Below are 23,696 nucleotides of genomic sequence, written 5' to 3' on the forward strand. Positions count from 1 at the left end.
AGATATATATCAGCCAGACCTTCTGGACTTTAAATGCTGTAGGCGCTTGGATAAGTTTGTAACTAAGCCTGTATTGGAAAAAAATATCACTGAATGAGACCAGCACTTCCCTATCTTGACTGTGAATGCATTACTGCCTAAAGGAGCCCTCAAAAGCATCCCTATTACTTGTTTTATTATTCTTTATTCAGATGACTTCAAACCTGCATCAATCGATACATCTTGTGAAGGAGACCTTGAAGTTGGTAAAGGTGAACAGGTGACAATAACTTTACCAAATATTGAGGTGAGAATGAATAAAAAGAGTACAGCGTATGTCTTAAGCATGACGCTTCACGAATTTAAAAACTGATTCAGCAACCACATTTGCCAGGGTTATTCCTGTGTTTCCTATGGTTAACCCGCACAGTGAGAAAGACAGATGTGCTTTTTTGAACATGATTGGGCAGCTACAGTCAATTAATGCTCCCCAAAAGGTTTCCTCAAGTATGTAGGGGAACTGTCCGCTGTATTTGTTTACTCTTGGAAAATCAGCATAGCTACCACAAAGGTGATTACTGTATAAAGTGTGAAACAGATCTCGTTTCCATGTAAGGATATTTAGTGCCACAGCCTTTGTGAGCTGTTCTGTCATTTGCAGCCTCAATTATGAACAGATCTCAAGTGTGAAAATAAGAGAGAAGAACATTATGTTATTATTGTAACTTCAGTAACAGAGGTGTGAATAAATGATATTTGGGTAATCGAGTCTCTGCTGCATTTACTGAGGTTTCTAGATCAGGGGTGTCAAACATGGGACCCAGGGGCCAAATCAGGCTCCCGGAGGGCTCATATCAGGTCCACAAGTAACTCACTATCATCTGCTTCCTTCTCCCTCTCTCTTGCTCTCTTCTGTATCACAGCTTGCTTTGCTGGGCTTGCTCAATTGCACAAGAGCTACAGAGCAAAGCCTCTATTTTCTCCATTGGCTGAGACGCCTCCCGTGGAGAGGAAGGGGGGGGGAGGAATAGTTTGTTTTGCCAGGCTCTTTCAATCATACAGCAGAGCTACTGAGCCAATCCCCTCTTCTTTCTATTGGTCCCCTGGGGAAGGAAAGAGCCAGAGCTTCCTTTGCCCAGTTCCCTTGATCCCACTGGAGAAATACAAAGAAAGCAACTTTAAGACCAACAAGTGCTAGTGTTTTAAGCATGTTGTACTTTAAGTTTTTAAAAAATTCTTTAATTGTGTTTGCCTGTGTCCCTTATAAAGTTTATATTTCTGCTACCTAATCTTAAATAGGAAGACACATGGCCCGGCCCAATATGGCCCGGTCTGACAAGGTGTCATTTATGTCAGATCTGCCCCTCATAACAAATGAGTTTGACACCCCTGTTCTAGATTCTTTGGCTCAAATTGGATGGTAAATTTTGGAGGAGGCTGTCTTCCATTAAGACAGAAAGTTGAAATTTGTCTGCCTTCAGACACAGTGGGTGCTTTCACACAGCAATTGTTTGGAAGTGAATTTTGCCATTCTCACATAGTAAAAATCCAGCTGCAAACTGCATTATTTAGTAGAACAAAATAGGAGTCGATTGCACCTTTAACACCAACTTAGTTTTATTCAGAGCATAAGCTTTCGTGTGCATGCACATGGGGAGGGACGGTGGCTCAGTGGTAGAGCATCTGCTTGGGAAGCAGAAGGTCCCAGGTTCAATCCCCAGCATCTCCAAAAAAGGGTCCAGGCAAATAGGTGTGAAAAACCTCAGCTTGAGACCCTGGAGAGCCGCTGCCAGTCTGAGCAGACAATACTGACTTTGATGGACCAAGTGTCTGATTCAGTATAAGGCAGCTTCATATGTTCATATATGTTCTTCAGACAAGGAATGAGGTACCGTAAGCAGAGCCACATATAGCTGGTGGGGTTTGGAATGCAAAGTGGTACAAAGTTAAAATTCAATAGCAGAATAGTAAAATTAACAAATTCAGAAAACCTTTGATCTGGGTTTCATTAGCATGGGAAACCATAAAACAGTAACATGTCAGAATGTGAGAATGCCTGATAATTATTCTATTGCTAATAAGCCTGGGCCCAAATGAGGGCATTTCTTTCCCAGAGGTTTTTCCAGTCCAACTAATTTACCTTTTAATATGTAACACAAATATATACATCATTCTAGTTTGCCATTAGGAAAAAATACATTAAAATATAGTGGAAGGTGGGTTTAGTATACATAATGAGATAAACAGCCAATAGGGAAAAAATGAAATGGCTGGTCATTGTGAACTTTGCAAGCCCACACAACCTCTCTGGAACAAAAACCTGCCTTCCCTTCCATCCAGAGCTCTGGCAGTCAGTGCACTGATGCAGACTTAAAGAGGTGGGGTGTTTGGAATCAGCTGGAAAGCACAGGCACTATTCCAGTCATAGAGCACAGATTCTTTTCCCAGGAGCTCACATTCCACTGTGGGGTCTGTCATTCCAGACCTAGAACAGTTCTGCTTATCTCAGGGGTTATTATTCTACTCTATGCCTTGTCATTCAATTCCCAGAAAAGTTCTGCTTATCCCAGCGGCTGTCATTCCACTCTCAGAGCACTTAGCCAATTTCCAGGGACTGCTGTGACTGCTGTTTCAGTCCTAGAGCACAGATTCTCTTCTTAGGGACTGTCATTCCATCCTGGGAGCTGTTATTCCAGTCTCAGAATGCTTCTGCTATTCTCAGGGGCTGTCATTCCAGTCCTAGAACAAACAGCATGGCTTTAGGTGATGGACGCGCACACACACACACACACATATAGTGCTGCCAAAAATAAAACAATAACCCCCAAATGCAAAAGTCCAAACAACTTCTCTGAAACAAACACCTGCCTTCCCTTCCAGCTGAGGTTCTGGCAGTCTCACTGAGACAGAAACCTAGGGCCAGTACAAATGTGCAAAAATACAAGCATGCAAAAATCTGATCAAGACCGGAAGAGGTGTGTGTGTTTGGGAAGGGTGTTTGAAATTGCCTGGAAAGCAGAGGCACCAGCATGCTCAGCATCTCCAGCCACCCAAAGCCAGCAGCAAGAGGCAAAAAGAGGCACTTTCTAGAGCAGCGGTCCCCAACCTTTTTGGCACCAGTGACCGGTTTTGTGGAAAATAATTTGTCAACAAATGAAGCAGGAGGAAATGGTCAAAAAGCAAAGTGTTTCATTTGCATTGCTTGCATCAATACTTCAATAAGAGATTCAGGGAGCAATCCTGAGGTCTACTTATAAGTAAATGCTATGTTATTCAGTAGGGATTACTCCTAGGAAATTGTCTTTAGGATTGCATGTCCAGTATATTAGAAACACACTGCAGCCAAAATAAAACAATGAACCCCAATTCTAACAGTTTGCATTCACAACCTCTCTGAAACAAATACCTGCCTTCCCTTCCGGACGGGGCTCTGGCAAACCAGTGCACTGACGAAGATCTGAAGAGGTGGGTGGTGTGGTGTTTGGAAATGGCTGGAAAGCACAGGTACCAGCACGCTGAGCACCTCCAGCCACTTGCAGGAAGGGGCAAAAAGAGGAACTTCTTAGAGCAGACAGAAGAGGGGCGGTTAGGCAGGCAGGCAGGCAGGCGGCCTCTGACTGTCACCAAAAGAGAGGGGGAGGGGCGCATGCCTGAGTCTCTCCCCAAAAAGACTCCACTGAAGCTAATTAATCCCACAGGAGGGAAGCAGCACCAAGATTAAAAGGCACACACATGGCTGGGTGGGAAAGAGACTTCTCTCCCCAGGAAGAGCCATGTGGCTCCACAGCTGCTATTCCCCCCTGCTGCGGGGCTGGATTAAAACCCTCGGCAGGCTGGTTCTGGCCTGTGGGCTGTATACATGACACCCCCAGATCTACATTCTTATTTATTATATTATTATTAATATTATTATTATTATATTTGGACTTATATCCCGCCCTTCTCACCGAAGTGTCTCAGGGCGGGATATAAGTCCAAATATAATAATAATAATAATTGATTATAATATAATAATATAATAATAATAATAATAATATATAATTATATATTATTATATAATATAATAATATATAATATATATAATATATAATAATAATTATTATTATTGATTGAACAGAAGACAAAAGTGAAAGATTCAAGGCAATGTGGTGATTGTGTTAGGTAAGGTGATCAAATTATTGTTTTAAAATATGCTGAAATATCCTTAAAATTGGTAGATTACATAGCTAATATTATGTACTCTTGAAATCATTTGATGAGCAGGTACCAGGCTGTCTGAAAGTTTCTTTGATGACGTGTTGTTTTGGTACAGTTTTGGGGGAAAAGTGGATAGTTCTGTCTGTGGTAATGGTTGATTGCAACTGCTGATGCCAAAGTGGACTTGCTTTTTGACTGTAACTAGCACATTGTTCCAGTTTTGAAGTTAAGGAGCTGAATATGATATGGTTATGAGAAGTGAAGAGAATGAGTCACCCCTTTCTCACATGCACATACACCCCAGGTCTGAATTTAAACTCAGTTTATAACAAACATTGGAAGAACATGAAAAATCGGTTCGTTTTTTGATATTACAAGTTTATTCTACTATTTTAGTAGAACAAAGCAAGAGTCACGTAGCACCTTTAAGACCAACAAAGTTTTATTCAGAATGTAAGCTTACATTCTGAATAAAACTTTGTTGGTCTTAAAGATGCTACGTGACTCTTGCTTTGTTCTACTGCTTCAGACCAACATGGCTGCCTGTCTGGATCTATCTATTTTAGTAGTAAAAAAAAAATATTAGTTTTAAATGGGATGCAAAAAAGGAGGACCCCCCCCCCCCCGGGAATAACCACCACTCTACAAACAAGACAAAAGCAGACATAGAAAGTAAGCTTCTGAATTAGTAATGGACAAACTAATATGAAATACAAAACAAATGTTGAATTGAAATATTAACAGAGGGCATAATAAACAGCACATCTTGGAAATTTATCTTACAGGTATAGCTGAGAAAGAGAGAGAGAGAATATTGATGACCTTAAAGATTGTTATTTTTCTGTGAATTATTCTTTATGTACTTCGTACTTAATTATTTCCCCATAATTTGAGGAAGGAAGCTTGCGGTTTTTTTGTGTGGTTATCTCACATTCCTTCATAATCCATTCAGTAGAAAAGAGTTTTATAATCATGAAACAGATGCTTCTCGAGCATTGTTGTGAAATGTATAGGATCTTTCATTGTGAAGTGAACAGCTGTTTGCCTTAGGAAAAATGCAGCTTTATAATTGCCTGTAGTAGCAGTATTTTTTTTCTCATTTTTTTAAAAAAGGGTTCAACTCCACCAGTAACAGTTTTCAAGGGCTCCAAGAAGCCGTATCAAAAAGAATGCATATTGGTTATTAACCATGACACTGGAGAATGTAGACTTGAGAAACTGAGTAGCAACATCACTGTGAAGAAGACCAGGTGGGTGAAAGCTGCTGTTTCTTTACTCATTATGAAAATACTGTAGTTAAAGCAGGCATAGCTAAATTAGGAAACAGAAGAGGTGACATACATCTTTAACCAAGCATTACTTCAGCCTTCTTACTCCAAAGCTATATTATATGTTCCTTTTGAGGAGAAGTACATTTATTTCTCAAGGTTAGGTTTAAGCATGAAAGCCGTGAATGGAGCCCTGTCTTTGTGTGTGACCCTTTCCACACACCAAGGTTAATTCTCATAAACTTTCTCAACTTTCCCAGGATATGCTTGAGATCCCTGGGCACCTATAACCAGATAAATGTGGCAATCACCCCTATGGATGAGATAATCAAACCCGTTGAATAGCTTTCAACAGGGTTGGACTTTATATGTAATTGTTTTTAAGAAGTGTAAATCCATTTTAATTCCAAGTAATTCCTTGTTAATAAACAGATGCCTTTATTTTGACTTTGCACACTGTGGTGTGGTGTGGGGATGATGCGTCAAAAAGCACACTGGTTTTATGTTTCCACGGATGGGCAGATTTGTTTTCTGAAAGCGACTTTCTTGCCTCCATCCATCTGTTGTAGTCTAAAATGCCTCCTGAAATGCTGCTTTCTTGAGGGCCTGCAACAGGTTGGGAGAGGCAAGAAATTGGTATCTCACAGATGGGAATTCTTCTGTCCACAGAAATGCTCCATTGGCTCCAACCTTGACTTCTGCTGGTGAAAAATAAGCTTCGTTTGAAAGCCATAGTCTGGTTCACATTGTAATAACTGGATTTAAGCCTCTTGTGCAGCCCAAATGGTTTGTTTTTTAAACAGAACAGCTCACAAAATTCTCAGAGTAGGACTTTATTCTTTGAAGACATCTGAAAATTCTAACCCTTTCATACAGAGGTGAAGGAAGCAGTAAGGTCCAGTCTCGCATTGAGCAGCAGCAACAACTAATGCGAAATGCAAATAAGATTTCAAACAGTGTTAAGTGTTCTACACCAAAAGAAAAGATGTCTCCAACTTCTCCTATGGATGATATTGAAAGAGGTAAATTATAACTACATCTCTTGCTAGAAGTTTATGCAGAGGCTTAAATTTACACTCAGTTTGTAATTTCAGGATTTGGAGATTGCAGGCTAACCGTAGTGTTCTGCAGATGTTACTTTGCATTCCATTCATGTGGAGTGGGAGCTTGTCAGCTACATGCTTTAGAAGCACAATATGTGTGATTGCTGTATTGTGTGAATTGGGCGACGTGAACTTTTCTTCCAGACATGGTGTCTGTTCACGTGAATAGGGTCACATGTTGCCCAATTACTATGTCAACAGCTATCGTGTTCATGAAACATGGGCTGGTGGGCCCCTGCACTGTGTCAATGCAATTTATTGTCTGCTGAGGACTCTTAAAATTTCATGATAACAGATTTGTGTTTCTACAGACAGTTAAGGTCTCATAAATGAATGTCATTCTATTAAAACATCCCTTGCAAATAGAAAACTGGCTGATGTTCTGATTTTCTTTGGAAAGAATTCTTTTTTTACATGTAGGGGCATTAATAATGTGAGCCCCCATTGTAGTCTTATGTGATGCAGCTCAGTTGCAGTATCACTAGTAAAAACTATGCCTGTATTGCTGCTTTTTGAAAACCAATCTTAGAGTATCGCAAAGAAGGGATCAGTCCTCTGAACGATACAACAGATGAGTTCATTGTAATTTTCTGGGTGGTGGTTGTTGGTTTATAGCTCACTTATTAAATTGCAGGCTAAGTTTATTAGAAAGAAATTAGAAATAAACTCCCAAATCACCCAAAGGGTGATTAACACATGGAATACACTGCCACATGAGGTGGTGATGGCTGCCAGCATAGACAGCTTCAAGAGGGGATTGGATAAACATCTGGAGCAGAGGTCCATCAGTGGCCACCACAGCGTATTCTTGGAACTCTCTGTCTGGGGCAGTGATGCTCTGTATTCTTGGTGCTAGGGTGGGGAGGGGCACAATGGGAGGGCTTCTAGTGTGCTGACTCCACTAGTGGACCTCCTGATGGCACCTGGTTTTTTGGCCACTGGGTGACACAGAGTGTTGGACTGGATGGGCCACTGGCCTGATCCAACATGGCTTCTCTTATGTTCTTATGTGACACAGAGTGTTGGACTGGAGGGGCCATTGGCCTGATCCAACATGGCTTCTCTGATGTTCTTATGTGACACAGAGTGTTGGACTGGATGGGCCATTGGCCTGATCCAACATGGCTTCTCTGATGTTCTTATGTGACTCAGAGTGTTGGACTGGAGGGGCCATTGGCCTGATCCAACATGGCTTCTCTTATGTTCTAAACAGACTAAAATCTTATCTCCTGTATTAAAATGTGGCACAGGACAAACAAGTGGTATCTTTTCCACATATTTCAGTCTCCATGAGGTTTTTTAAATTTAAAAAATATTTGATAAGAATTTGCAGAAGGAAGTAGAATAATTGTAGAGATTATACATTACATATAAATGGATCAGTTGCATATGGAATACAGAAAATCAAAACGATTGAAGTATACAGTGGTCGTCTAAAAGTTACCAAAAATACATCAGATTACCAAAAATACATCAAATTAGATGTGAGATTAAGAAATAAAATATACAGAACATTTATAAAATATACATATGTGCCCAAAGGGCAAGTACAAGTAGCCACAGAAAGAATGCAGCGGCTGGGCCAAAGCCGAAAGGATGCTCAGCTGTGGCTGTGGCTGTGTCTGATGGTGAAAGGAAAGTCCAGTGCTGCAAAGAGCAATACTGCATTGGAACATGGAATGTAAGATCTATGGATCAAGGTAAGCTGGATGTGGTCAAACGAGGTGGCAAGACTAAACATCGACATCTTTGTGAATCAGTGAACTAAAATGGATGGGAATGGGTGAATTTAACTCAAGAAGATCACTACATCTATTACTGTGGGCAAGAGTCCTGTAGAAGCAATGGGGTGGCCTTTATAGTTAACAAGAGAGTGAGGAAAGCAGTAATGGGATACAGTCTCAAAAATGACAGAATGATCTTGGTCCATATCCAAGGCAAACCATTCAGTATCACAGTAATCCAAGTCTATGCCCCAACCACTGACACAGAAGAGGCTGAAGTGGACCAGTTCTATGAAGATCTTAAACAATTTCTAGAACTAACACCAAAAAAGATGTCCTCCTCATCATAGGGTTAAGTGCGTGGACTCTTATCTGGGAGAACCGGGTTTGATTCCCCACTCCTCCACTTGCACCTGCTGGAATGGCCTTGGGTCAGCCAGAGCTCTGGCAGAGGTTGTCCTTGAAAGGGCAGCTGCTGTGAGAGCCCTCTCAGCCCCACCCACCTCACAGGGTGTCTGTTGTTGGGGAGGAAGGTAAAGGAGATTGTGAGCCGCTCTGAGACTCTTTGGAGCGGGGGGTGGGATATAAATCCAATAGGGAACTGGAATGCCAAAGTAGGAAGTCAAAAGGTAACCGGAACAACACAAGTTTGGCCTTGAAGAACAAAATGAAGCCGGGCAAAGGCTATGTCACCTTCCCTTTGGGGTCCCTGGTGTCACTGTCATCGGGAGGAGGCTGGGTTACGTCACCCACTGCTCTCCTCCCTGGCTACGATTCTTGGCTCTTCCCTCTCTCTGTGCCTGCAGCACCTGTCTGGCATCAGCCTCACTTCCTCCCCGACATACTTGTACAGCCGCCTTTTATTGAGCTCCTGGTGCCCCCACTTCCCCACGCCCTCCCTTTGGCCCCACCCCGCTTTGTAAGCTGGGATGCCATGGGGCATCGCCTGTCAGGTGTTTGGGCCTCTCCGGCCCTGGGAGGCTGGAGTGATGTGTGGGTGGGTCTTGGTGCAGCAGCACAGGCCACCAAGGCTGCGGGCGCAGCTCCTTGCTGGTGCCTTTGCCAGCTGTTTTCCTGGGGCCCAGGTACTACCTCCTCTTGGGCCTGTTGGGAGGCCCTCACCACTTTCCTCAAACCGGGAGCCTTGCTCTGCATGTGCCCCGACTGCCTAGTTCCTGCGAGAATGTCTCTTCTGCCCCTGGCGAGAGGGCGAGCTGGACCCGCTTCACCGTGGAGGCTGCTTCCTCAGCCCCTGAGCATTTAGGGAGCTGGCCAGTGCGGGCTGGGGAACCACGGCTCTGGTCGGTGGGGGTGGATTAGCCAGCCACAGGTTGGGACAGGCTAATAGAGTTTTGTCAAGAAAACAAGCTGGTCATAGCAAACACCCTCTTCCAACAACCTAAAAGGCGACTCTACACATGGACATCACCTGATGGGCAATACAGAAATCAGATTGATTATATATTCTGCAGTCAAAGTGAAGAAGCCCTTTACAGTCAGCAAAAACAAGACCTGGAGCTGACTGCGGCTCAGATCATGAGCTACTCATTGCAAAATTCAGGCTTATATTGAAGAAAACTGGGGAAGCCATTAGGCCATTCAGGTTTGACCTTGATCACATCACTTATGAATATACCGTGGAGGTGAAGAATTGGTTTAAGGAACTAGAGTTGATAGAGTGCCTGAAGAACTGACAGAGGTTCGTGACATTGTACAGAAGGCAGCAATCAGCGCCATCCCAAAGAAAAAGAAATGCAAGAAAGCAAAGTGGCTGTCTGATGAGGCTTTATAAATAGCTGAGGAAAGAAGGAATGTGAAAGACAAAGGTGAAAAGGAAAAATTCACCCAACTGAACACAGATTTTCAGAGAACAGCAAGGAGAGATAAGGAGGCCTTTCTGAAGGAACAATGCAAAGCAATAGAGGGAAATAATAGAATGGGAAGGACAAGAGATCTCTTCAAGAAAAATGGAGAAATCAAGGGAACGTTTTGTGCAAAGATGGCCATGATAAAGGACAAAAACGGTAGGGATCTGACAGAAGCAGATGATATTAGGAAGAGGTGGCAAGAATACACAGAAGAATTATACAAGAAGGATCTCAATGTTCTTGACAACCATGGCGGTGAAATCACTGATCTTGAGCCAGACATACTGGAGTGCGAAGTCAAATGGGCCTTAGAAAGCATTACTAACAACAATGGAGATTACAGTATCCTAGTTGAGCTATTCAAAGTCCTAAAAGATGATGCTGTTAAAGTGATGCACACATTATGTCAGCAAATTTGGAAAATGCAACAGTGGCCACAGGATTGGAAAAGATCAGTTTATATCCCAAAGAAGGGTAATGCCAAGGAATGTTCAAACTATCGCACCACTGCACTCATTTCACATGCCAGCGAGGTCATGCTAAAGATCCTACAAGCTAGGCTTCAGCAGTATGTAGATCGAGAACTACCAGAAGTTCAAGCTGGGTTTCGGAGAGGTAGAGGAACTAAAGATCAAATTGCCAACATTCAAAGGATTATGGAGAAAGCACAGGAGTATCAGAAAAATGTCTATTTCTGCTTCATTGACTACACTAAATCCTTTGATTGTGTGGATCACCACACACTGTGGTAAGTCCTTAAAGAGATGGGAGCACCATCCCACCTCACATGTCTCCTGAGAAACCTGTATAAGGGTCAAGAAGCAACTATCAGAACAGGATATGGAACAACTGATTGTTTTAGAATAGGAGGAGTTCGACAAGGATATATATTTAATTTATATGCAGAGTACATCATGCGGAATGCTGGCCTGGATGAAGCAGAAGCCAGAATTAAGATTGCCGGGAAAAACATCAACAACCTCAGATATGCAGATGACACCACTCTAATAGCAAAAAGTGAAGAGGACCTAAAGAACCAACATGGCTGCCCGCTTGGATCTATCTAAAGAACCTCTTGTTGAGGGTGAAAGAAGAGAGCGCAAAAGTAGGCTTGAAACTCAACATCAAACTAAGATCATGGCATCCGGCCCCATCACATCTTAGCAAATAGAAGGGGAACACACGGAAGTAGTGACAGACTTCACATTTCTGGGATCCAAGATCACTGCAGTTGGTGACTGTAGCCATGAAATTAAAAGACGTTTGCTCCTTGGGAGGACAGTTATGGTGAACCTAGGCAGTATAATAAAAAGTAGAGACATCACCCTGCCAACAAAAGTCCATATAGGCAAAGTTATGGTATTCCCAGTGGTAATGTATGGTTGTGAGAGTTGGACCATAAGGAAAGCCAAGTTCAGAAGAATAGATGCTTTTGAGATGTGGTGCTGGAGAAGAATCTTGAGAGTTCCCTGGACTGCAAGAAGATCAAATCAGTCTGTCCTAAGGGAAATCAACCCTTACTGTTCCCTAGAAGGTCAGATTCTGAAGCTGAAGCTCAAATACCTTGAGAATACAAATGAGAAGGGAGCACTCACTGGAAAAGATCCTGATGCTGGGAAAGACAGAAGGCAAAAGAAGGGGACAGCAAAAGATGAGATGGCTGGACATCATTACTGATATAACTAACGTAAATTTGAGCAGACTTCGGAGGATGGTGGAAGACAGGAGGACCTGGCGTGATTTGGTCCACGGGGTCGCAAAGAGTCGACTGTGCAACTGAACAACAAAAAACATGTATCTCATCCTGTGTCACATTCAAAAGAACTCTGTTTGCTCATTGAAGCATGGAAAGAGAAAAGTGTGTGACTGTATGGCGAAAATTAGAGGTAAAGAGTGTTTGAGTAAGTGGGATTATTGGGAGTAATGTCATTGGAGGAAATGTAGTTCAGCAAAGGCAGCCACTGTTCTGAGAAGTTAGTGCTTTTAGGATAATTTTTTGACTTTTGAAGGTCTGTAATCTCCATAATGAAGTGTTCCAACACCTTAGTAAATCGGGATGTTCTTATGAGTGCTGAGGAAGCCTTCCAATACGAAGCAGTGAATGTTTTGGCAGCTACTAGAAGGCTGATAGGTTCGCTGCAAATTTTTGGGAAGTTATACACTGCCCCAGTTATTACAGAAAACCAAATCAGGCAAGAAAGGGATGGAATAAGATGTGATAGCTTCAGTTTGTTGAAGAACATCAATCCAGAATTTCTCAATTTTGGGGCATTCCCACTAGCAACGTGCATAAGAACCTTGAGTTCCACATTTCTTCCAACAAAGAGGCGAGGTCAAGGAGGGAAAAGAAGCAATTTTTGTGGGCGTTATATACCCTCAATGAGTTTTAAACATATTAAATAGCAGCATTGCTTAAGGGGGTATCAAAATAATCTGTAATCTCATTTTAAAAAATGCTAAAACATGCTTGTGTCATGTTTACCTCCCACTACAGGTGAATAGATTCAGGTAATTATAGCAGTGCCACCCTATTAGAATACTGGTGCAGAAACAGTGTAAAAGACAGCAGTTCAATTGTGTTAGTCTGTCACTTGGTTCATTGTCCGTGCTGGTTCTGGAGATGGTGACTGTATGCATACACCTTTCTGTTTTTTCCCTTGACTTACTTTGGCTGTGCCCTTACTTCTGAGAATGCTTGCTGCTGGATGAACGTTTTAATGTGAGAGTACCTAGTAGTTGCATATTTTACTAGCTATTCAAGATACACATTACACTCATGCATTAAGAATTTTCTCCCCAGCAGTAGGAAGAATGCGTTATGTGTGAATTTGACTAAATTACCTTGCAAATATAACCTAGTTGCCTAAATACAACTTTCAGTTATTTTGATTTATCAGGTGACCAGGTTTCCATTATTGTCTGGCATTGTTTGATTTTACAAAATAAAGTCTGGGCTATAGTTGGTAAGCTGGCTCCAGAAACCTCTGATGGTTGGAAAGTAATGCTGTTATATCAAAGATTTCAGGTTTTCACGGCTGGTAACATCATTAGGGTTTGTAGAATCTTTCGGTTTCAAGTGCCGTGTTCTACTGGAGAAAGTTTTTCTTCCAGACGTTTCATTCTCAGCTGCGGAGAACATCCTCAGTGGCGTTGCAGCCGGAGCAGGCGCTCTGACCTCTTGGCTGCTGTGCATTGAGTGAGGCCAGATGCAAGTAGCAGCAGGTGCCTACTCTTATTCTACTTCCAGGAAGCCCCACCAAACAATGGGCACATCCACAAACCAATTGCCCTCTCAACACCCCCCCCCTCCAGCCTAGAAATAGCAGCTCTCCAGCAGCCCTGGCCTCACTCAATGCACAGCAGCCAAGAAGGTCAGAGCGCCTGCTCCGGCTGCAACGCCACTGAGGATGTTCTCCACAGCTGAGAACGAAACATCTGGAAGGAAAACTTTCTCCAGTAGAACACGGCACTTGAGCCCGAAAGATTCTACAAACCCGAATGCTGTTATACTTCCTTTTGAGAAGATTTAATTCTTGGTTGGAATAGTTCGTTAATTCAAGTGTGCTGAACATTCCATTGGAGTGTGAGGAGGAGGAAGATGTTAATTGGTTGGTGAATTACTACCAAGGGGTGGTAGTGATATTGATTTATAATAAGGGCATCCTTGTGAGGCAGGGTCCAATGCAAAGAAGTTGTTTTGTGCAGTTTTTCTTTGCAGTGAAATTCTGACGGAAAGTCTTGCCATTTAATTCCCTAAATAATCACTTAAAAGTAGCTAGAAGTTCAGGGGAGGGAGTTCAAGGGCACATTAAAACTGACCATTTTCTGTAGGGTTGGTTAGTTAAGTAAGAACCTGTTCTGAGTGACTCACCAATTACCAAAGCAGTCCTCCCCTGCACACATGTAGCTGCGTCAATTATACCATCGCACACGAAGCATGTTACCTGCTAGTTTCTTGCTTAGTTTTAGCTTTTATGCAAGCCAATAAAGCTGAAAGGACTTAGGGAGAAATTTAAAATCAGCGCATATGAATCACTACGAATTTTGCTGTAAAAACATTAATGTGAAGCTGAGGGAAGAAGCATTAGATTAGCAAAGGTTCTTGCAAGCATTATTATATTGATTTTCTGCTAGTCATTTCTTTTCTACACCGTCTGCTTTGGATTGTTACTCGTTGAAGATATGAATTGCTTCTCGAAGCAGATCTTGATATTGATAATCTGGGTGCATTCACATGGATTCTTGAGCCTCCGGCGGTCACATTTCGGTCATGCTATGCTAACTTTTTCCCATATGGGCTGGTTTATGTAAAAATAACACTGCGTCTGGATTGGCTTTTTGCTTGCCAGTGCAACAGGTTGAAAGGCTTTGATTGTGGTGGTGTAGCGCAGTGGGAGTTGATGCAATAGGATTGCTGACGGAAGTCAGTTTTCATGTGACGAGCTCATCTCATAGTTGTGCAGGTAGGACCTACTAAACAGCTACTGCTGTGACTGTAATTGTTTTATCGTTCTAAAGCTGTTGGGATAAACTTGTTGCCTAATGGGGTTATGGCACAGTCTGGACAGCTTGGTATCTTCTGTCCGCCCACTCCACCACCAAAGAAGCAGTAAAGGTACTATTTGTTATGTTTTTCTTTAATCCCACCCTGCATCCTAGACGCTTAGAATAGGATGCATTACTTCTCCCCCCCTTAAATACTTGCCAGTCTGTGAGGCAGGTTAGGCTAGCCTTCATGAGTAGAATGTTTGAATGTGAGGTATTCCCATAAGAACATAAGAGAAGCCATGTTGGATCAGGCCAATGGCCCATCCAGTCCAAAACTCTGTGTCACACAGTGGCAAAAAATTTTTATACATACACACACACTGTGGCTAATAGCCACTGATAGACCTCTGCTCCATATTTTTATCTAAACCCCTCTTGAAGGTGGCTATGCTTGTGGCCGCCACCACCTCCTGTGGCAGTGAATTCCACATGTTAATCAACCTTTGGGTGAAGAAGTACTTCCTTTTATCCATTCTAACCCTACTGCTCAGCAATTTCATTGAATGCCCACGAGTTCTTGTATTGTGAGAAAGGGAGAAAAGTACTTCTTTCTCTACTTTCTCCATCCCATGCATTTTCTTGTAAACCTCTATCATGTCACCCCGCAGTCGATGTTTCTCCAAGCTAAAGAGCCCCAAGCGTTTCAACCTTTCTTCATAGGGAAGGTGTTCCAGCCCTTTAATCATTCTAGTTGCCCTTTTCTGGACTTTCTCCAATGCTATAATATCCTTTTTAAGGTGCGGCGACCAGAACTGCACACAGTACTCCAAATGAGACAGCACCATCGATTTAGACAGGGGGCATTATGATACTGGCTGATTTGTTTTCAATTCCCTTCCTAATAATTCCCAGCATGGCGTTGGCCTTTTTTATTGCAAACGCCCAGTTCAAGATTGGCATACTATCCGCTATGCAACGTTTGGAAAAATATATAAACAAGATAGAAAAACCTTCTCTCATTGTCTGATTATTGCGCTAACTTCATTTTAGTCATAACTTTCTACATTGGGACTATAGACAACTATGTCCTCTTCATCTTGGAAATCCTTGTTCTTCTTATTTTCAGAGCTCAAGGCAGAAGCTAAAGTTATAGAGCAGATGAGTAGTTCTGATAGTTCATCAGAATCCAAGAGTTCATCATCCTCTTCAAGCAACGGCAATAGTTCTAGCGATTCAGAAGATGAAAAGACATCCCTCCCCGTATCAATGCCGTACCTGCAAATGCAGCCTCCTGTGTCTGCTGTATCACATCACACCTTCCGTGATGTGGATACTGGATATAACAAAAGTAAAGAAAACAGTGGACACCTGATAAACACATTGCGTAAGTATATAAAAAGAATACCTTGTTAAGCTTGGATTTCAGGGATTGAAAAGGAAACTGCATGTTTTCATAACTCATGAAATTTAAACCGTCTCTAGATATGAGGGTTTGACCTACTGGTATTGATTAAAAAGTTGGGATAAAAGTTCTTTTGATCACTGATACTAAATTAGAGCTTGCACCATCTATAATATCGCAGACGGCATTGGCTTCTTCAGAGCTGTATACTTTGAGATTAAAAAACAGTCATTTTTACTGGATGTCCAAATTACAGCTTCCACAAAAAGCACTATTCCAGCATCTGGTGCAATATGATCTTACTTCTACTGCACCACAGAATGACAGATCTGTCTGTAAAGCCAGACACGCTAAGCTTCAACATCAGGATGCTATCATATACCTTCTTTGTTATGTATGTATATAAATTACTTGCGCATTATATTCTCAATGACAGAATAGGGAAATTCTATCTGAAAAACTCTTTTAGTCTAGTTCTATAGACCCATAGCGCAGAGTGGTAAAGCTGCAGTACTGCAGTCCAAACTCTCTGCTCACGACCTGAGTTCGATCCCGGCAGAAGCTGGGTTCAGGTAGTCGGCTCAAGGTTGACTCAGCCTTCCATCCTTCTGAGGTCGGTAAAATGAGTCCCCAGCTTGCTGGGGGGGGGGGAGTGTAGATGACTGGGGAAGGCAATGGCAAACCACCCCGTAAAAAGTCTGCCGTGAAAACGTCATGATGCGACGTCACCCCAGAGTCAGAAAGGACTGGTGCTTGCACAGGAGACTACCTTTACCTTTATCTGAAAAACTCCTTTAGTCTAGTTCTGTAGTAATATATGTGACAATTGAGTGACAATTTTGAGAAGTCACTCTGTTAACACCTTTAGCCTTGCTGCTTCTCTGCAGGGTTTTTTTTCAAAAACTAATAAAGAAGCTTGATACTTTGAGATGGATCAGGGTGAGTAGCTGTGTATCTGAAGATATGAGTAGTGTCTCACGAAAGCTCATCCCTTCCACAAATTTTGTTAGTCTTTAAAGTGCGTCTGGACTCTTGCTCTTTTCTATTTGATTCTTTGAACTTCCATAGCAAACAATTGTTGCAAGATATCTATCATCTATCTATCATCTTTCTACTATCTATCCATCCATCCATCCATCCATCCATCCATCCATCCATCCAGCTAGCTAGCTATCTAGCTATCTATCTAGCTATCTAGCCATCCATCCATCCATCCATCCATCCATCCATCCATCCATCCATCCATCCATCCATCCATCCATCCATCCATCCATCCATCCATCCATCCATCCATCCATCCATCCAGCTAGCTATCTATCTAGCTATCCATCCATCCATCCATCCATCCATCCATCCATCCATCCATCTATCTATCTATCTATCTATCTATCTATCTATCTATCTATCTATCTATCTATCTATCTATCTATCTATCTATCTATCTATCTATCTATCTATCTATCTATCTATCTATCTATCTATCTATCTATCCATCTATCCATCCATCCATCCATCCATCCATCCATCCATCTATCCATCTTTAGCTATTTGAGCATTTATACCTTATCTTTTTCCAAGGACTCACGGCAGTTTATGAAAGCTGCACTCGGTTGCCCAAACAAAATATAAATATCAGAATCCAACAGGATACATAATAAGCGGTAGCCAGTCAACCATGCCTGCTGCTTCTTAGCCCTCACAGGAGGCTATATAAAATTTCTGGAATTCTATTTAAAGAATGGTATCATTCAGTTAGTGAAGCCACATTCTTTCTAGTGTTCTGACTAGTTCAAGAAACTTGTTTGAAAATGAATCTACTTTTAACAGTTGTATGCGTTGTAACTGTGAAAATATCCAACCGATAGATAGTGTTTCTGCAAAATTAATCTGCATGTTTGTGGATCGTTAAATACAAATATATAAGTATCCATGAATCAAAGTTCAAAAATGCATGTACTTACAAGATGACAGCATATGAACATAATACATCAATGTGTTCTGTATTTGCTGCTGACAGTGTTTCCCACAGTAATTGTAATGAGTAGAGCTGCCCTTATGAATAGTTCCCAAAAACATTCAATTTGGAATACATTTCTTTGGGACTTCTTTGGGACATCCTATGCCTAGGATGGGGCGCTTATATAAATGTGCTTATATAAGTGGTGGGAATGAGAATGAGGTACTGGGAACAAATTCTTGAACTATGAAAGCTTAAACTTCCTAGATGAAAAAAATGGTCTTAAAACACTGCTTTGAACTTTAACTAGAGGATCTTCTAGGAAAGGTAATCCTTCCTCACAAACAACCCATTATGCTGAAAGGGTACTTAAACTCAGTTTTCCAGATCTGACAATACTGCTACTTGGACTGGTATCCTCCTCTTTATCACTTGTCTGTTTTTGTTTAGTAATCCTACATGCCCATCACTGCTAACGTCCATCATCTTTCCACATTTACATAAGTCAGAACCTTCTTTGCAAACAATGGAAACATGCCAAAAATAATGGTGGATCATATTAACCTTCCAGATCATTTTGTAATGGATTACACATTTAAAAAAAGGAAAATTAAAGGATGGAATGAGAGGATGCAGAATAAGTAGTTCACTAACAAGTTGACACTGTATCTTCATTTAAATAACTGTCCCTATTCTTTCCCCCTTACATTTAAGTGTTTAGTTCTTATCAGGGCTTTTTTTTTGAGCGGGAAGGCACAGGAACACAATTCTGGCTGGCTTGGTGTCAGGGGGTGCAAATGAGTCCCTGCTAGACTTTTTCTACAAAAGAAGCCCAGGTTTTATAATTCTGTAAGATTATCCCATAATCTATATAAATGTGTTCCACTAATAGGAATGCTTTCCACTGACACATGAGGCTCTTCTATCAGCAGAAGAGCCTGTGATGTTGGTCGAAGACTCCTGGCACAAGAGGAATGCATCATTGTTAACACAGACCTATAAAATCCAGCCCAGTATCTTGTACTCGGCTATCTGTATGGGTTTATGTTGTTTAATACTCTAAATCGTGCCTTAAATTGGGCTCTGCTCTTCTTGGTTTACATAACACAGGTGTATATGTACCTTTTTCTTTAAAAACGTAAGCGCCTGCTGGATCACACCAGTCACCCATCTAATCCAGCATAACGTTTTCACACAGCAGCCAGTCAGTTGCCCTGGAAGGCTGCTCTAACAGCACAGAAGCTAAGGTCCTCTTCTGCTGCTGCCTCCCAGCACTAGTATTCAAGGAAGTTTGGGCCTTCACATTTAAAGGGACTGCGTTCCTTTTAAATGCCTTCCCTCCATTGGAAATAACAGAGAATGAGGGGCACCTTCGTTGAGGGATCATAGAATTGGACCCTCTGGTCTAATCTTTTTGAAACTTGGGAGGTTTTTTTAGGAGACGCATCGGATGCTATGCTGAAAATTTGGATCCTCTGCCTCAAAAAGACCAGCCCCCCTGAGCCCCAGATACTCACAGATCAATTCTCCATTATACCCTATGAGGACCAATCTCCATAGGGTGTAATGGAGTGCTCAGCAGACATTCCACCCCCCTCCATTTTCTGAAGCAGGGGGAGAGTCTTCAAATGAGGGGACCCCCTGCCCCCACCTGGGGGGCAATTCTCTCCAACCAAATGGTTTAAACAGTGGATGTGATTTGTCACGCTTTATATGAGTGTTTGCAGCATCTGTAGACTTGATGTGGCTCCTTTAAATGAATATGTTAACTTAAATCATTTGGAGGCTTATTGGTCCCTTAAAAAGACTGTGCTTACTGTATAAGTTCACTTAATTTTGTCCTTTAAAGGACTGTGCAAATTGTACGACTTCACCTTGTCACGGCTGGGGCCGGGTCAGGCAAAGTCCAGAGGCAGTCCGAGGTCTGTAGCCAGCAAGCAGGAGTGTCCGAGGTGCCAAATCCAAATCACTGTGCAAGTATCACAGGTCCGAGGTCCAGAAGCCGAGGTCAGGGAGTCCAGAAGTCAAAAGCCAAAGTCAGGGAGTCAGGAACCAAAGTCAAGCCGGAGTGGATGCTAGAACGTCAGGGAGATGACTAGTTGCTTCCACAAAGCCTCCTCCCAAAGCCCACAGCTATATAGCCCTCTGCTGGCTGTTGCCTATTTGGGCTAATTGCTGGCTCTGGGAGGCAGCCAGGATCCTGTTACAACTCAAGTATCCTTGCTCTTAGGAGGGCCAGAATCCTCTCAAAACTCAGGGCTCAGGGAGCGTCTTGCTTGTGAGCATGCCGCCCTCCTCCGATCCCTGAGGTCCTGACGGAGGCAGTCACGCACACGAGCCACCCGAGAGGGCGAGGCAGGGGGGCTGGGATCTTCTTCAGCAGGAGGCAGGGGTACTGGTGCAGGTGGCAGGGGTACAGTTTCCTTGGCAGACTCGTCTTCCTCTGCAGGGTCCCCAGCACCCATGACACACCTTATGTGCAATTCATTGCTTTAAGTGTTTATTTATGGCTCTTTTATAAACGTTAAAGTAAAACTGTTTATTAGTGGAGGCTGGTTTAATCACAGAACCCTTAGGGGCTCCCTTGCTACCCACCTGGGGGTTGGCAACCCTAAATGGGAAACCTCTTTTGCAAACTCTGCTGAAGTGAATGGCAGTTAAATAAGATTACAGCTTTGTCATAACTGCAAGAAAATGTTATGTAAGTGCTTAATTTATATTCTTCTTGAGGTAGATGTGATGAAAAAGGAAGGTAAAGAGAATAAGCGCTCTTTTAAGAAAGCAGAATGTAACTTTATACAATGGTTTGTGCATGCAAACTCTGCAAATAGTGTTTCAAAAGAGGTTATATTAGTAACAGTCCCTACATGTAGTCAGAATAATAATGAAAGCTGCTTTACGTTTACACTGAGAATTTGCCTTGGGATTTTAAGGATGTATAGAATAACTGTGTCTTTTTGTCTGTTTTAATATAAAACACTAAATATTTTTTAAAAAGAAAATGGAGTGTTTTGTTCCATGTGTTTGCAGCATGCACACATAACTTTACCACTGTCTGAACATGATTTACAGTTCCATTTCATTGCTGCTTTCTGACTTTTTTGCTGCAGGTATTTCTTACTGGCAAAAAAAAGCTGCTTTCAAGGACAGTAATGCAGGCTAGTGTTAGAATCAGCGGTAGCCTAGTTGATCATGTGATCACAGTTTCTGAAGGTGGCATAAGGAACTGCTGACATATCATGCTGTTTCAAAATAGGCATGCTTATATTTACCGCTGAATGGAGATGAACAAAGTTAACATTTTGACTTTTCTTTAATTTTAGGGAATGATCTCCAGTTAAGTGAATCTGGAAGTGACAGTGATGACTGAGAGCATTTTAGGATTACAGTAATTCATTCCCTCCCTGGTTGAAGATGAGAAGGCAGTTGTTTTGCACTAGAGTTATGCTGACCAAGATAGAGGAGTATTACCAGCCTGGACAATAAAGTTGACTACATTTTTCTGACACTATCATTTGGAATCAAGTTCAGCAACAGTCTGTTTTCCATAACTTATTTTAATGTGGCTTTACTGAATATCTGAATTTGGTATTAATATTTTTAGCCAGATCCAATTTTCACTACTACCTCTTGTACCTAAAATTTCAGCCAGCTAATGGCTGTGTATAATGTAGACACAGAAGAAGTTCTTGTTTATAGTAAATACATTTTTGATTAAGGTTTACCTGAAAACCTTTGTATGTTTAAGTAGGAGAGAACAAGCCATTGATGTGTATTTTTTAACCATTGTAGTTAATTATGTTCAAAAAAATTGCCAAACAGTACGGCCAACTTCCTTATAACGTGTAATTGTTCAGCAATACCATAAACAAATTCTTAATTTCCTTGTATAGTACAGGTTTTAGTCTGCAGTCTGTCAAATAGGACTCGATAAGCTTTGGCCTTTTGTAATAAACTTTGATCAACTCATAGTTGTTTCACCTTGCTACCTAAAGTAGATAGTTGCACAGCGTGTGTGGTCTCTAATATTGTTCAGATCAACACATTCCTTTGGGGGAGGATTTTGCAAATTTAATAAAATATTTATCACTTCAGTGGGAGCCATTGTTTTTATTTGATCCTTTATAGATGTTGGCAGAGTATCCAGAGAAACCATGTATTGGAACTTTTGAGGAACAACGTGTGGGCTGACAGGTGCAATTTTGTACTGCTTTCCCTGCATCCTTATGCAGGCTATTACTCATATACACATTTGAAGGGTTACACAAGACATTGCTTGTTTGGCAGCTTTGAAGTAAGGATAACCTCCAAGTAACGTAATGGAAGCAAATATAAGATCAATTCATAGACATTCTCTTTTTACACTTTTCAAGGATGTATGCAAACTGTGCTGCGGTAGCTTGTGGTGTCATCAGTGGTGACGTATAGATAGATAGATAGATAGATAGATAGATAGATAGATAGATAGATAGATAGATAGATAGATAGATAGATCGAAATAGAGGGGCACCAAAGAAGAGGTACAAGGACTCCTTGAAGAAATCCCTTAGCACCTGTCACATCAACCATCACCAGTGGTCTGACCTAGCCTCAGATCGCAAAGCATGGAGGCACACCATCCACCAGGCTGTCTCTTCCTTTGAGAACACACGCATAGCTGGTCTTGAGGACAAAAGGAGATTGAGGAAGAATCGCACTGCTACAGGACCAACCCTAAATCAGACTTTTCCCTGCAGCCGCTGTGGCCGGACCTGCCTGTCCCACATTGGTCTTGTCAGCCACCAGCGAGCCTGCAGCAAACGTGGACTATTGCACCCTTCTTAAATCTTCGTTCGCGAAGCCAAGCCGAGAGAGAGAGATAGATAGATAGATAGATTTATTGTCATTGTTCTCAAAAAAGATGAGAGCAACGAAATGAGGTGCTCTTCCACAAACATACCAACACATCAACACCAAAAAAAAAAAAAGAACATATACATAGACCATTTAAATGCATCTAAAAACAAATAACCATTCATAACCCTGCATTTAGCCTAACCACGGCACTTGGATAGAAGCTGCCCTTGAATCTATTTGTCTTAGCCTTCAACACTCTATATCGCCTACCTGACGGTAAGATCTCAAATAGCAAGTGGCCCGGATGTGAAGGGTCCCTTAAGATCATTTGTATCTTCCTTTTACATCCCATATTATACAGATCCACCAATGAGGGGAGACGTTTGTATCCTGAACTGTGCTCTGCTGTACATCCTCAAGGCGAAGCACTAGTTCAGCCAAATACAACCCGTCCATCTATTTACATGAGGTGCTGTTTGTTCCAGCAGTACAACCAGCTGGGAAAGCTGCCCTTTTAGGGAAGGGGAAGATGGGACTAAACTATTTAAGAATTTTCACAGCTGATTGAAATAGAGCAAATTGAGCTGACTGCTTCCCTGACACAGTCACAGACCCCATCCTGTGCTGCCCACCTAAGAGACTGTGAGTGGACGAGGAAGGCATGGCAGCCTGTCTCATCGTCCTCCCAAAGAAGACACTTAGGTGATGAATCAGAGGATTCCAAATGATAGCTTTGTTTTAATTTCTCAAGTAATACCCCTGTAATCCACTGCTGTTTCATTTGATTGTTTCCTGTTAAGAACATAACATAAGAGAAGCCATATTGAATCAGGCCAACGGTCCATCCAGTCCAACACTCTGTGTCAGACAGTGG

At 41.9% G+C, this 23,696-nt stretch overlaps 1 protein-coding gene across 1 annotated transcript in view; it reads left to right on the forward strand.

Annotated features, from left to right (window-relative positions):
• Window positions 1-22,080, forward strand: part of EAF2 (ELL associated factor 2) — a 26,192-nt gene extending 4,112 nt beyond the window's left edge. Inside the window, exons 2-6 of the mRNA XM_060262691.1 lie at window positions 192-286; window positions 5,290-5,426; window positions 6,321-6,466; window positions 15,754-16,011; window positions 21,310-22,080. Coding sequence (XP_060118674.1) covers window positions 192-286; window positions 5,290-5,426; window positions 6,321-6,466; window positions 15,754-16,011; window positions 21,310-21,356 — 683 coding nt within the window. The 3' untranslated portion in view covers window positions 21,357-22,080. The remainder of the gene's footprint in view (window positions 1-191; window positions 287-5,289; window positions 5,427-6,320; window positions 6,467-15,753; window positions 16,012-21,309) is intronic.
• The last annotated feature ends 1,616 nt before the right edge of the window (window positions 22,081-23,696 follow it).

Source organism: Heteronotia binoei, chromosome 21 (assembly GCF_032191835.1).
Source record: "Heteronotia binoei isolate CCM8104 ecotype False Entrance Well chromosome 21, APGP_CSIRO_Hbin_v1, whole genome shotgun sequence".
In the NCBI taxonomy this organism is placed as follows: Eukaryota; Metazoa; Chordata; class Lepidosauria; order Squamata; family Gekkonidae; genus Heteronotia; species Heteronotia binoei.